The sequence below is a fragment of the Planococcus citri genome, chromosome 5, assembly GCF_950023065.1.
Source record: "Planococcus citri chromosome 5, ihPlaCitr1.1, whole genome shotgun sequence".
NCBI lineage: Eukaryota > Metazoa > Arthropoda > Insecta > Hemiptera > Pseudococcidae > Planococcus > Planococcus citri.
In genome coordinates, this window is record NC_088681.1 from 15,446,584 (window position 1) to 15,460,512 (window position 13,929).

Below are 13,929 nucleotides of genomic sequence, written 5' to 3' on the forward strand. Positions count from 1 at the left end.
AGAATAAAACCGTAATACCTATATTTACGCGCGAAGAAAACTCACGTTAAATATTTTTTTTTGCCATTTAGTTCGCCAAAATGGAAAAATAGGATAATTTTTACGATTAAATACCGTAACATGGACCTAAAAACGATGTAAATTCTTGACAATGACCCTTCCATAGTATTCAGGTGCACAGCTGGTGTATAAGCGAGTGGCGAGTCTAACCACATACAGCCAATTTGAGATCACGTCTCGTAGACTTTATAATATCGCCAGAGGTGGTATCCAGGATGTTACACATAAATATTAGATTAGTCATAAAAATACTAAATACACCACGAAGAGTCAGTGTCCTGCTCGTGTCTATTTGCTTGTTGTTTTTTTTTTATTCGATTCGCGAAACCGGTTAATAACGTGCTACCTATAATTTTATGTATTCGCGCCAAATTTTATCTTGTAGGATACGGATCATTTGATTTTTGATAGTTTTGGTAACTGTAAGGGTTTTAATTAGGTATAATAAAGCGACGAAATTGGCGAAGAAAAACAAAACAGAAATTGCCATAAAAGGAATAATTTACGATGCTAATAAGACTCGGTACCTAACTACCTATATACTTTCTAGAGATCACTTTTGAATGGATGATTGAACTTCCTACTAGATATGCAGATGTGCTAAAAAAAGGATCCAGAAACTGATCGATATGGATAATCAGATGATTTCGAGATGTATAGGTCAATTTGCAAATAAATTGCATGTACCTACTTATTACGTTGTGATCTGGCTTCTGCCTGGTTGCCTGTGAGTGTTAAAATATAGAGGAAAAGAAATGAGAAGAGTGTTTACATTGAGAATAAGTACCTATCTACTATAAAAGATAAGTATCTGGGAATAAAATGCTGTATCTATTTCTATTATAGTCACAGCTGATCTAATTGAAAAGAAAGTATACAATGGGTAATTTGTGTATGCTCGGCAAGGCGGTGTTTTTAATACCGTCCTGTAGTCTGGTCTCAGGTGAAGGTATAGAAGAATGGAGATGGCGTGGTCTTGTGACTGTTATTTTAGCTGTTGGCGAAAAAAAATTTCTGCGAAACGTACTGTTGAGAAAATTGAGCATATGGGAAAGGAGGAGGTACTACGAGGGTAGTTTTTTTAGATATACATATTTTTATGTACGTATTGGACATCGCTGTGATGAGCTAAGAAAAACTATTTTGGAAATCTGAGGACTGATGAGTAATCATATTGTTTCCCCAAGTAAAATGATTCAGAAATTTTGAACCTTCGATGAGGAATTTTTTTTGGTGTTGAAGGTTTGCTGTCGATTTTTTTTCTGATAAAATGATAAGGAGTTTTCAGTTCTTTGGAAATTTTTTATCATTTTTGTTTCATTTGAAGTTCTCATGAGTAAGTTTCAAAAATTTTGGAATAATTTGACTACCTATTAACAAGGGAACATTTACGACTCTTCAACTCCAATCGAGCTGAAATTTGTCTCAATGAAAGTGCATGTCACCCAGAACTCAGATCCAAATTTTCGGTCACCGAAATTCATTTTTTGATTTTTGGCAAATTCTTGCAAATGCAGAAAATGTAGCCTACCTATTGGTGGATACTTTTACGTATTCATTTTCTATAAAAGGAGCAAATATAAAAAATATTAAAATCTGAAACTCGATTTATATTCTAAAGTCGACTTCTCGAATCGATTGGAACCGTATTCAGGCCGATATGGAGCCTCCAGCAAATGTTGGTTTTTCTCCAGCAATTTTATATCTCTCCAGAAAGAGCTGTATAATAAACTTCAGCAGCTGAAAATTTAATCCTGTCATAAGTTCGACTTTTCAAATTGATTAAGGCAGATAAATTTTCAAATCTGAATTGATGAGTCGAAAAGTTTGTTTTTTTACTAGTTGAAAAATGTCAGAATCAAAACAGAATCTAAAATTGTAAACTTTTGCAACAAATTACCCAAAACTTCCACTACCTCCAAAGTCACCCCACTCCCCCTTCGATTGGTACCATTTTTCAACCGATCTCGAGCCTCCAGCAAGAGTTGTCTCTTCCCCAGCAATTTCAAATCGCTGCAGAAGGCGTTTTTATCAGCCTCGGCTGCTGAAAATTTAATCCTGTCGTAAAGTTCGACTTTTCAAATCGATTAAGGCAAATGAATTTGAAAATCTGAGTTGACGAATTGAAAAAGTGTATTTTTTTACAATTTAAAGAATCTCAAAATAAGTCCAAAATCGTCAATTTTTACAACATACGATCTCTCAAAATTTACACTATCTGCTAAAGTCAACCCCCCCCCCCCTCGAATCAATTTCCGCCATTTTTCAGAAATCTAATTTTGCATCTGAAAATTGGACTCTGAGGTCTGAGTGACATGCTCTTTCAGGGCGCCAAAGTTGAGCTCGACCAAATTTGACAAGTTGTGCAGGAAGTTTTCAATTTCTGTTGACTTTTTTCGTCAATTGGTTTTTTGAAGTTGAAAATTGTTTAATAATTTTTGAAACTATCGTTAAGGAGTTTTTCCACGTTTTTTAACTCTCAGTTATTTTTTTATGAAAAATGTGAATTTGAGAAGGCGAAAGGTAACAATTTTTTGGGTGAAATGAAAGGGAATTTTTTGGGGATATCATTAATGAGGTTTTTATGATTTTATGAGATCTAATGCAGTTCCCTTCCTCTCCTTGCTCAAGAATTTTTCAGAAAGAGCATGGATGGAATTCCTTATGGCAGTCATAACCGAAATTTCAACTGCTCAAATTGATCTTTCATTTTTTGACGAATTTTTGAAAATCCAAAATGGACTATTTTCGACAATTTATGCTTTATTTCGAACAGGGTGTCTAACAATCCTGCAAATCCAAAATTTCCTGGTTTTTTTCTCAGTCAGACTGTGAATTTTCAATTCATTTTTTTTGTGGAAATTTAAAAAAACTGTTGTTATGCTCACCTGACTGATGGTAAAATTTTGTGCAAAAATATTCTGTACTTATCCGATAGAAAAACACGAAAATTTTCAAAAAAAATTTCTGCCTTTGCTCTGCTGGGGAAGGTGCATATTCACTTAGTTTCTTTGCTTTTTGTTTTTTTGAAAAAAAAAAAAAAACATTAAAAAAGTATGATAAAAGTGCTTCTTTCGATATTCTGAATTCAAACATTTTCAAATATGCTAATGCCTTTTGCTTCACTTTTTAAACAATTTTTCAATGATTTGCGTGTTTTTTTTTTTTTTAGAAACTTGAAAATTTTGAAAAATGAAAAATTGAGATTGTAAGAATATTGTCAACTTTTCCCCATCAACGAAAAAATACTACAACTCCCATAACACTAGAAAAATGATAAATACAGGTGTAAAATTTTGACCCCTCTCCTTCTTCTTCAAAATATGTCGTGAAATGTTTGCAGAATATTTTTCCCATAAAAAATCGAAATGGTAAAGTAATTTTTGACATTCGAAAAAATCTTAAACTGTTCAAAAACGTCACAAAAGTGAATAATTGGCGAGTAAAATGTTGAACCCCCCCTCCCCTCCTCTAATAAAGAAATCGTAAAGTCATAAAGTGTTTGAAAAATGTCCTGGCAAAAGACCTGCCAAAGTTAGTTTTCTTTTTGCGAAATTTTATTCGACACATTGCCAAAAAAATGTCATGAATTGTTTGCAGAATGTTTCGCTCATGAAAAATTGAAATAATGAAGACATTTTCGACACCCCCCCCCCCTCCTTCGAAAGGACCTTAGAATATCCAAAAATATTATCAAGAAAGCGAAAATTTGGCGTAAAAATGTTGTATCTCCCTCCCCCTCCCCCTTCCCCCGTCATGAAAGAGTCGTAAAGTGTTGGAAAAATGTCCTGCCAAAAGTCTGGCTAAGATCCGGTTTTTTCTTTCTGAAATTTCGTTTTAAAAAAGGAATGAAAAAACAGCGTATTTCTATGTTCGGTAAAAATTATGAAAATCATTCCTGAAACTAATACAAACTTCTCCCAATCGAATTTCACCATTTTAGGTCATTCTGGAGCTTGCAGCGTGATTTTCAATGTTGTCAGAATTTCTCAACTTTCTGCAAAATACTCCAATCAGTTTTGTTAAATTGAACTAGGTACATACCTAATTTTCAAAGTTTCAATTAAATAAGTATATTTTTGAAAAAATGAAGCATAAATTGCCAAAAGTTGTCAATTTTGGATTTTCAAAAATTCGTCAGAAAGAAAATCAATTTGAACGGCTGAAATTTGGGGGAGAGGGGAAGGTAGGGTGTTCAGATCATGCTCTAAAAGTTGATATTTCATGTAGGGAAATTATATTTCGAAATCCGGCTCGAATACAGAAACCGAAAAATGTGGCTGAGTCATTTTCCCACCCCTAGCAACGTATGTTCGATGCTTTCAAATTTGAGATGTATTTACCACTGACTTCCCCCTCCCCTTTCGATGGGATTTTTTGGTGAATAATGTCTATTTCATCTTTAAAATTAGATGGATAAACGTTTTGACCCTAGAATGTATCAGTTAATTTTTTTTCAAAATTATGTTGGAAATTACCTCAACAAGACGTAAGAAGAATTTTACATTTTTGGGGTCCATGTTTAGCCTCCCCCCCTTATTTTTTCAATTCGTATTTTTTAGTTCAGGTTGTCTCTTAATGTCTTCAGCAGGTCTAAAAAATTGAAAAAAAGCTTCAAATTTAGAGTTCCCAACAAAAATGAGGGGGGGGGGGGGTTCAGCATTCACCTAAAAATTTGACACTTTTTTCTACGTCCTGTTGAGGTCATTTGGCTACAATTTTTGGGGCTTCATAAAGTTTGGAATTTAGAAGTAGAGTAAAACTTTTTGAATCGAAAAAAAAATTAAATTGTAAAAATGAAAAATATACCTACTCTCAACTATTTTAATAAATTTAAATTCAATTTTATTTACAAGATGCATTTTTTAAAGTGGTCATAAATTCAAAAAAAAGCTCTACTTACATTCTTCAAAAAAGTATCAGAGGACAAAAATTTCACACAAATAAACGATCAAATTAAAAAAAAAAAAACTAAGCAATCACTCGATGAAACGTTGCGTGCATCGAATTCGAATAAAATACGCATGTGTGTAAATTACCTCATAATTATTCTGAAAACGACGATAAAAAGAATAAAAACGGCCACAATACAGCACCATCAGCATCAACGGCGCGAAAACTCTCGACCGAATATACTCGTAGTCGTACCTACGAGTAATTAAGTTAGATAAAATCGCGACGATGAAGAGAACAACGCACAAACCCGTTCACGAATTCGCAAAAGCCGCCGCAAACTGTACAAGTACTACGAAGACGACGAACCAGTTCACTGGTCGAGACCATCATCCACTAAAATGATAGTTGATCTGTGACCCAGCTCTCAGAAGTCTCAGCGTTTAGCCTATTGTCTGTTATGTCTCTCTCACCTCACCTGAAACAGTGAAACACCGGCGGCGCCTCCAAGGAGTATGGATTGTGCCTGTCTTACTCACCCGCCACTGCTGCTGTACGAACAGCAGAAATTAGGTATTCGCCATTCTGTGAACCGTATTTAATGATTATACATTTGAAGACTCGATGCCACCGACGACGATATTACGTTCTCTCGTTGGCAAAAAAATACGTCAACCGAGACGAAAACGAAAAACGTTGACAATTTACGTCGATAATGTGCATAGCTTCTCTGTCTTGTTAATTACATACTTAGTCGATTTTTATTATTATTTTTTTTTTAGATTTTTCGCTTCTTTTACTTACCTGAGTATTCGCAAACCAGGTGGATAATTATAGAGTCTGAGTTTTATGCTCTCTTCGGAGTAAAGACGAGTGATGGGAATAGTGCTGGAAATTTTTCTAAATTTTGGCTGATTGGATGGGGACAGGGAGGGTGGAGGGGTGCGAATATTTGAGTAAATTATTGACTCTGGTCGAGTTCCGTGTTAGTAACCTTGTTCGGTTTAATGTGTGGACAGTGTACCAGGAAATTTTGAGGTATCACGTGATGAAAAAAATTAACGCAGAAATACGAATATTTATAACTCGATTAGGTTCATTGTGAATGGAATGGAAATTATTAAAAGGGGAAATGAGAAGGAATTTGGAGTTTAAAAAAACAAAACAAAAAAAAACAGAAATTAATTAACCATAAATTAATAATTTATTCGATTAAATTAAGTTCGTTAAATAACATACACATCAACGTTACATTTCATAATAATAAGAATAACCAACTCGAAAAAGAAAAAGCAGGAAACGAAATGAAAAATCAACAAAAATATATCAACCGACGCGACGGATGGAATAATATGGAACTTTCTTAAGCTAATTTCAATAGATTATTTTTCACTTCGTTCAACACCATGGAACCGACGACCATTTTTTCGCAATTTACGGTAATGGAAATTTCTCGATTCTCTTTTAAAACTACGGTCAACAGTACGAGCGATTGAGATGCCAGGGTTTGAGCCGAATATCTGAAATGTAAAAGAGTCACATGAGGATCTGATTTGTGTTATTTCGTCGTACGTACGTAGATTGAAATTTTACCTCAAGGTGGACGATTCGATGGAGGAAGTAGATGCGAAATTGGCGACTTCGTAAATATATTGGGAAATTTTGGATTTATCGTCCGTGCCTATGGTAATATTGGCGGAATGTTCATTCATACCTTTCAACTTGGCTGTAAAGAAATCCACATAGTATTACTCGTAAAATGAGTTTGAAAAAATATTTCCATTAAAAAAAAAAAAACTCGAGTGATGAACTCGTAATAATTACTTTGCTCTTCTAAGTAATTCGATTCTGGCATCGAAACTGCTCTCAAAAGTTCGCCAACTGGAGCTTTAAACGAGATAGTGGATTTCATGGCGACCTCGTCGCAATTCCATAATACTTCGAAAGATATCGGTTGCGTTGAATCGTTGAAATTCACTCCCAAGGTGACGGTTCGTTTCTCCGTCGGCATCAGCGAAGCTACAGGAGGGAACTCGTGCATCGAGATGTTCGTTCCGAGATTCTGAAAGTATACGAGACATGATAAGTGATCAGCAGATTTCGAAAAAACATACTCAAAGTGGAACTCTTTGAAGCCATATTCTCAGATTTGAGCGAAACCAATCTGGATCGAAAGAGAATGTCATAAAGGTCTCGTAATCAAAGTCTCGCTTTTTGCCAAAAATGGCAAAAAGTCCCTTTTTTTTGTCAAAATTGTCAAATAGTTTCTTTTTTAAGTAAAAATTGCCCTTTTTTTGCAACAAAAAAAAAAATCTCAATTTTTTTCCCTAAAAAAAAGTGCCCTAAAAGTCTCGCTTCTTGACCAAAAAACTTGAAAAAAGTTTCGCTTTTTCGGCAAAGATTGCGAAAAAGTACTCATCATTATTTTTTTGCTATTGTTAGTCTTGCTTTTTGCCAAACATTCTAAAAGGTTCTCACTTCTTTTGAAAATTTACAAAAATTCTCTTTTTTTAAGCAAAATTGCTATAAAATTGTCGTTTTTTGCATGAAATTGTAAAAACTATCCAAAAGTGTGGCAATTTTCCAAAATTTTCAAAAATTCTGACTTTTTAGCAATTATTGAAATGTTTAATTTTTTCATAAATAAAAAAAAATAAGCCCCCGTTTTTCGAAAAAAAATCACGAAAAACGTCATTTCTCCGTCAATAATTCCAAAAAATTGCTACTTTTTGCGAAAAACATTGTCAAATTTTGCTTTTTGTCAAAAATTCTTGTTTTTTAACAAAATTGTTGGAAATTTTTCATTTTTTCCCCCAAAAATTATTCAGAAATCTTGCTTTTTAGCCAGAACTCATTAAAAAGTAACAATTTTTTCCCAATAATTCCTAAAAAGTCCTGATATTTGATATCCATTGTAAAAATTTTGCTTGTTGCCAAAAATCGACAAAAATTCTTGTTAGAAATTATCGGCTTATTGCAAAAAAAAAAAAATTTAAAAAGTCTTCGTTTTTTCCTAAATCTGCCATAAAGCTCCTTTTTTTTGTTTAAATTGTCAAAAATTCTCGCTTTTCAACAAAATTGCTAAAACTGTAAAAAATTCTTTTTTTTAAACAAAGTTACTCGTCTTTAAATAAACATTTTTTCAGTTCAGTTCAGTTCAGTACTTACTAAAAATTGTGGTTTTTTACAAAAAAAAAATTCAAAAAAATTCATTTTTTTTCATAAATTGTCAAAAATTTGCTTTAACAAAGTTGCTAAAAATTATTGCAAAAATTTTCAACTAAGTAGTCTTATTTTTTTCAAAAATTGTAAAAAAGCTCTTTTTTTTTGTTGAAATTTTGCCAAAAGTCTCCCTTTTCAATAAAATTGGTGAAATTTTTTTTTGCAAAAAAATTTCAAAAAGTAGGTAAGTATCATTTTTTAGCAATGCTAAAAAACCTTTTGTTTGGTTAAAATTCAAAATTTGATAAAAAGCTCTTCATTTGGCAAAAGGAAATTTTCAACAAAAATGCTGAAATTGCTGTTTTTTTGCAAAAAAAACTCCACAAAGCCTTACTTTTTTCTTTTTTTTCCAAAAATTGATAAAAAAAAAACTTTTTTTTGTTAAAATTGTAATAAAGTCTAAATTTTCAACAAAATGTCTAAATTTGTCGTTTTTTGTCAAAAAATTCACAAAGCTTCACTTTTTTCGTTTTTTTTAAAAAAATGTTAAAAATCCCACCTTTTTTATTAAAATTGTAAAAAATTCCCAATTTTTAAAAAATGAAAAAAAAATTCCGATTTTCAACAAAAATGCTTAAAATGCTGGTTTCTTGCAATAAAAAAACCATGAAGCCTCATTTTTTTCTTTTTTTTTCAAAAATTGAGAAACCGCCCTTTTTTTTGTTAAAATAGTAAAAAATTCTAAATTTTCAACAAAATTGCAAAATTTGTCGTTTTTTTTTGCAAAAAAATCCATGAAATCTTACTTTTTTCGTTTTTTTTCCAAAGATTGATAAAAGCCCCCTTTTTTTTACAGTTGTAAAAACTTCCCAATTTTCAAAAAAATGCTACAATTACAGTTTTGTTTGCATTAAAAAAATCCACAAAGCCTTACTTTTTTTGTTTTTTTCCAAAAAATGATAAAAATCCCTTTTTTTTGTTAAAAATGTAAAAAGTTCTAAATTTTCAACAAAATTGCTAATTGTGTAGTTTTTCTTTTATTTATTCAGAAATTGCAATAATTTTTACGTAGTTTCCAAGTTCGGCTTTTTCATTCAAAACTTACAAAATAGTTAAACTTTTTAAAATTGAAAACCATCTGTATTTTTTTTGAATTTTTTACTGATTTTTTTTTGTCATTTTTTTTATTGATTTTCCGAGCCGTTTTTTTTCATTTTTTTTTTTTTTTTGGAAAAAATCGAGTACGAGCCTTGCGTTTTTAAATTTCCTAAATTTTTCAAAAAAATTCGTCAAAAATCCAAAAATGATTGGACTTGAAATTTTGATTACTGATCTAGCTTGGTTTCTTTCAAATCGTAGACTGTGACGCGAGTCGAACTGTTCAGTGCTCACCTTTTGACCAACTCTGATATTGGTCAAAGCATCCGAATGATGATTGACGAGGATCAACTCGATGGACACCATGGCAGAGCTGTAGATATGAGGAGATCTGGTAAATCTACCTTGAATGCTGAGTTGACCAGAGGAGTTGATTTTATTCAATAATTCCCACGATTTATCCGAGACGTAAACTGCTCCGACGAACTGTAAAATGAAATTGGTCGAAATTAAATCGATTTTAAACAAGACATAAGTTCTATGATCATCGGGGACAGCTGCTGTTTTACCTGAATCGCAGATCCTGAGGTGGCCGAGTTCGATGCAGGAGTCATTGGTGATAGGAATGAACTCGGAGTCATCACCGGAGTTGGCGCAACTGAAGGAAAAATTCGATAACTTAATTAAATAACGATAAGGCGATGAGGGGGAGAGGGTACGAGAGGTGAGATCAAAATGTATTTCAAACGTACAATTATCCAGTTCCAATAGAAGATCAATATTGCTAGATTTCTGCGGCTGGGCTGCCTTCGTTTCTCGTTTATTAACCTGCTTAGTGGGTTTTTTAACCGGTTTACGAGGTTCGGGTTCGCTTTCTTCGTCGCTGGATTCTTCTTCACTCTCATCGCTGTCGTCGCTTTCATCGCTATCTTCTTCTTCATCATCGTCGCTAGAATCTTGTTTGGATTTTTGGGAATCTGATTTTTTAGCCTGCAAAACGACCAATGGTTTTAATTCCAGTAATCGCTCCGGATTGGTGGAAATTGTCGAAGATTTTCAAAAGTAATTTACCTTTGTTTTTTTGAACTCGTACGAAGGTTTTTCAGAATTTTCCGAGTCGTCTGATACAGGTTCGCTGCTATCTTCTCCGCTTTCTTCGCTATCGTCGCTGTCGTCTGAATCTACGAATAGAATATCCACATAATAATCTTATTTTGATGAGAAAAAATCGTATCGAGGATGGAAATTGGCTTTACCTTCGTCAGGAGACGAAGTATTATCCGAATCCGAGTAAAATGATTTCTTCTTATTGATGGATATCTGTTTTTTGGCCACTTTAGGTGTATTCTCAGTTGGTACGTTACGAGCCGAAGTATCCGGTTGAACTTCTGGGAACGATGGTAAATCGTGGTAGCCGTTAGCTCGAGCGTTGATGTAATGAGATAAAGATCCCATCTGGAATTCCTCTCTATCTGTAATTTTGAATAAAAAGGTGAGAAAATCGCGTCGAATTTTTTTACTGCTCCAGTACAGATCGAAGATACGAACCGATGAATTTAGAAACTAATAGTGGAGCTGGTTTATTCGCTAAGAATATATCTTTAGCTTTAGCTGTAATCTTGTTATCTTCGTTTTGAGGGAATAAGACTTGACGCAGGAGTCTGGAACGATCTCTGATATCGTAATTTTGATCGTAACGTGCCAAAGTCAACACATATTGGCAAAGTAGCTTGGTTTGCGACTCGTTGGTGAGGAATAATTTAACGGCCAGATTTAATATTTGCAATTTCACGATATCTTCCTGTAAAAATAAATCAATTTCAAGATCAATATTCGATCACCGAAGCTTTAGTATTCGAATCACAGAGAGATAATCACCTCGTTGACGAAACTTTTCGCCATTTTACGCAGCACATCCGGAGCCAGTTTCGGTACCAGATGAGAATACTCTCCAAGTAGCCATAAAATAGAAGCACGAGCTTGAGGCACCGTGATATTATCCACCAATCTAGCCATATGCTTTATTATATCGGTATGAGCGTTCGGATGCGTCTGTAAGAGTTTCTTGATCACCACAACACTCTCAGCAACGACAGCTTCTACAAGTTGGAAATAATTCATCGGATGAGTAAAACACGACACATATCAAGGGACCATTTTGAGCAATACACGAATCGAAATTACCATCTCTATTCGAAAGCATGGTAACCAAGCCATTTAAGCAGCTATCCCTCACCTCCTTGATATCGGAAGCGCAACTACAAAGACAAAAGCAACCATTACGATTATTCGAAGACACAGTCATGATCTCTCGACGCGAATACTTACCGTCCAATGGCGTGAACTGTTGCGGCGACGAATTGTTTATCGACGCTGGAAATATATGTTTGAAATTCTCGTAAAATTATCGAGATATTCGATTCGGTCGCCAAGCTGGTTAGGATTTCTAGTTTAAGGATTTTTATATGCGTTGGGTCGCTGGTTCGGACGAAGAAACTTTTCAAAAATGATTCGAATATTTCCTGTAAATTGATCGTGGAAAGTTGAATTCTGTAAGTGAGGGGAGGGGGTGGATGAAAAGTGAGAGTGAAACTTACTTTACGAATAATCGAAATCGAAGCTATACAGTTTAAAACTACGGACTGGACTTCGCGATGAGATCGTAGTAATCTGATCAATGATTTTGCCATTACGGTTACGTCCGATTTAGGTGCCAAGTGATGATACAGCTGAGCAACGCTCATGACAACCTAAGAACATAATTACTCGTATTATTGAGGATTTTGACTCGAAATGGAGCTGTGGAATAATACGTACCGCTGCATTTCGACTTTGTAGCAGAGGACGAGCACTTCGAAGTAATAATTTATGATCAGGGTCTAAAATATATGTTTTCTTTTTCGGTTCTGTTTCAGCTTCAGATCCGGAATCGTTTTCGTAGAATGATTTATTATTTTCGGATTCTTCGTCGGCCTCCTGAAAAATATCCAGATTATATTAGTGAGCTGGAGTTGGCAGATATGAGCTGGGTAAGTGATAGAATAGTATATTTACGTTGATATTTGGATCGGTGAATTGAGTACGAGCGTATCTGGTCAGCATGTTGACGATGATCACTTGACCCCATTCGTCTACGTCGACGAGTAAATTGCACAATTTTCGGAAATTCTTGTGTATTAGATCGATTCGTTCGGGACAAACCTGAGAAATATTGGAAATGTAAAGATGGTTCCCATAATATTACGATTTCAATTCAAAAATTATTTACTTCTTCGAACGCCATAACAGCTGATCCTACGACTAACGTGGTTCGATCTGAGAGTAATTTATCGATGACTAAAATAAGCTCTTCTTTTTGATCCGGATCAAGACTACAAAAAGATTCATTCGTTATTGAAATTATTTTCAAAAGCTGGTTAAGATCAATGGTGACTTTCGTACGTACTTGTATAATTTAGGAATAGCATGAGCTGCTGTTTTTCTCACATACGGAGACATATCAGCTGCAGCATCTTTAATAGCTAACATGACTATCGGTACGATCATCGTGACACGTATACTGGACAATACTCGCAGAGCTGATCCTCTTATAAGTTGATTAGGGTCCTGAAAATATTGTGTTTGAGAGCTTTGTACATTTATTTTGATTTTAAATATTGAACGTGATGATTACTTTTAATGCTCTTTGAAACGTCGAAATCGAAAGTAACGCTAAATCTTGTTGCTCTTCGGCGTAACGAACCAGATACACGTAAACCAGTTTCTTGACTTCGATGTTTTTCGATACTACGTTTTTAACCACAGCTGGAAACAGTCCCGAAGCATCTCGACCTTTGGCTATCATCTGTGAGCATAATATACGATTAATTAATTCGTTCGACTGTCCAGATTACCTCGATTGATTCATATTTACCCCTATTATACGCTTCATAGCTTCCAGCTTCATGCTATCCTTATTCACATCCAACATCTGTTTCAAGTCATCGTGCCTGTGGGGGAAAAATCAAATCGAAATGAGTGATGTATTGATTATCGTACATATCGGAGCACGAGTGACCTTACTTTTTATAATCCGAGTGGAAAAATCCACCGGATGCTGGATCAGTGGCGTATTCGATTTCCGATACTCCGGATATCTTCTCGTTACCACTGTACGATCCGTTCGTAGCCATTGTTGGTGTTGTTGTTTTCACTTGAAACAGCAGAAAAACCTAGCATATTAAGTAAAGGGGAAAAATACATTTATTAGTGTGCGTGCAACTTAAATTTACTGTTAGAGCGCCAGTGAAAGGTATAGCCATGTAGCGTATGCTAAGAGGACTTACCGACGTGGAGTTGGGAAAATGGGCTTACGTACATTCAGTTTCAATGCGAATCTAAACGTTTACAGATCATCCTTCATTTTTTTATTGGTTTAAAAATGAATGTATTATGGGTTTTATATAGAAAGAAATACGAGGAAATACATCGCAAAGAATGCAACGTAAGTGAAAATTTTTCTCAAATTTCGAGTGTTTTTTATCTTATCTAATTTTCCTTATGTAAACAATGTCGTAAAAAATCAAGGTGGGGCATTTCAAATTTTTGATCAGGTTAAATATACCTTAAGGTGTCTGATATGTTGTAGGACTTAAGGCGTATTATCGCAGAACGTTTTTTTATGTCGGCTTCTCGTAAGGTGGGGCCTTGTGTGATGCGCAATACGTTGAGGTTGAA

The 13,929-nt window shown here is 34.4% G+C and overlaps 1 protein-coding gene across 1 annotated transcript; it reads right to left on the minus strand.

The window, feature by feature from the left end:
* Positions 1-6,134: 6,134 nt before the first annotated feature.
* On the minus strand, positions 6,135-13,740 carry rb (adaptor related protein complex 3 subunit ruby). Its single transcript, XM_065368974.1, has 21 exons — positions 13,539-13,740; positions 13,276-13,405; positions 13,127-13,202; positions 12,887-13,057; positions 12,659-12,819; positions 12,482-12,584; positions 12,268-12,414; positions 12,031-12,189; positions 11,811-11,963; positions 11,542-11,735; positions 11,398-11,471; positions 11,092-11,312; positions 10,762-11,014; positions 10,470-10,685; positions 10,285-10,394; positions 9,966-10,203; positions 9,783-9,871; positions 9,508-9,699; positions 6,778-7,015; positions 6,547-6,679; positions 6,135-6,473 (listed from the first exon to the last, which is right to left on the minus strand). The coding sequence occupies exons 1-21, from the start codon at positions 13,570-13,572 to the stop codon at positions 6,317-6,319; spliced, it is 3,249 nt and encodes a 1,082-aa protein (XP_065225046.1). The 5' UTR covers positions 13,573-13,740; the 3' UTR covers positions 6,135-6,316.
* Between the last annotated feature and the right edge of the window lie 189 nt (positions 13,741-13,929).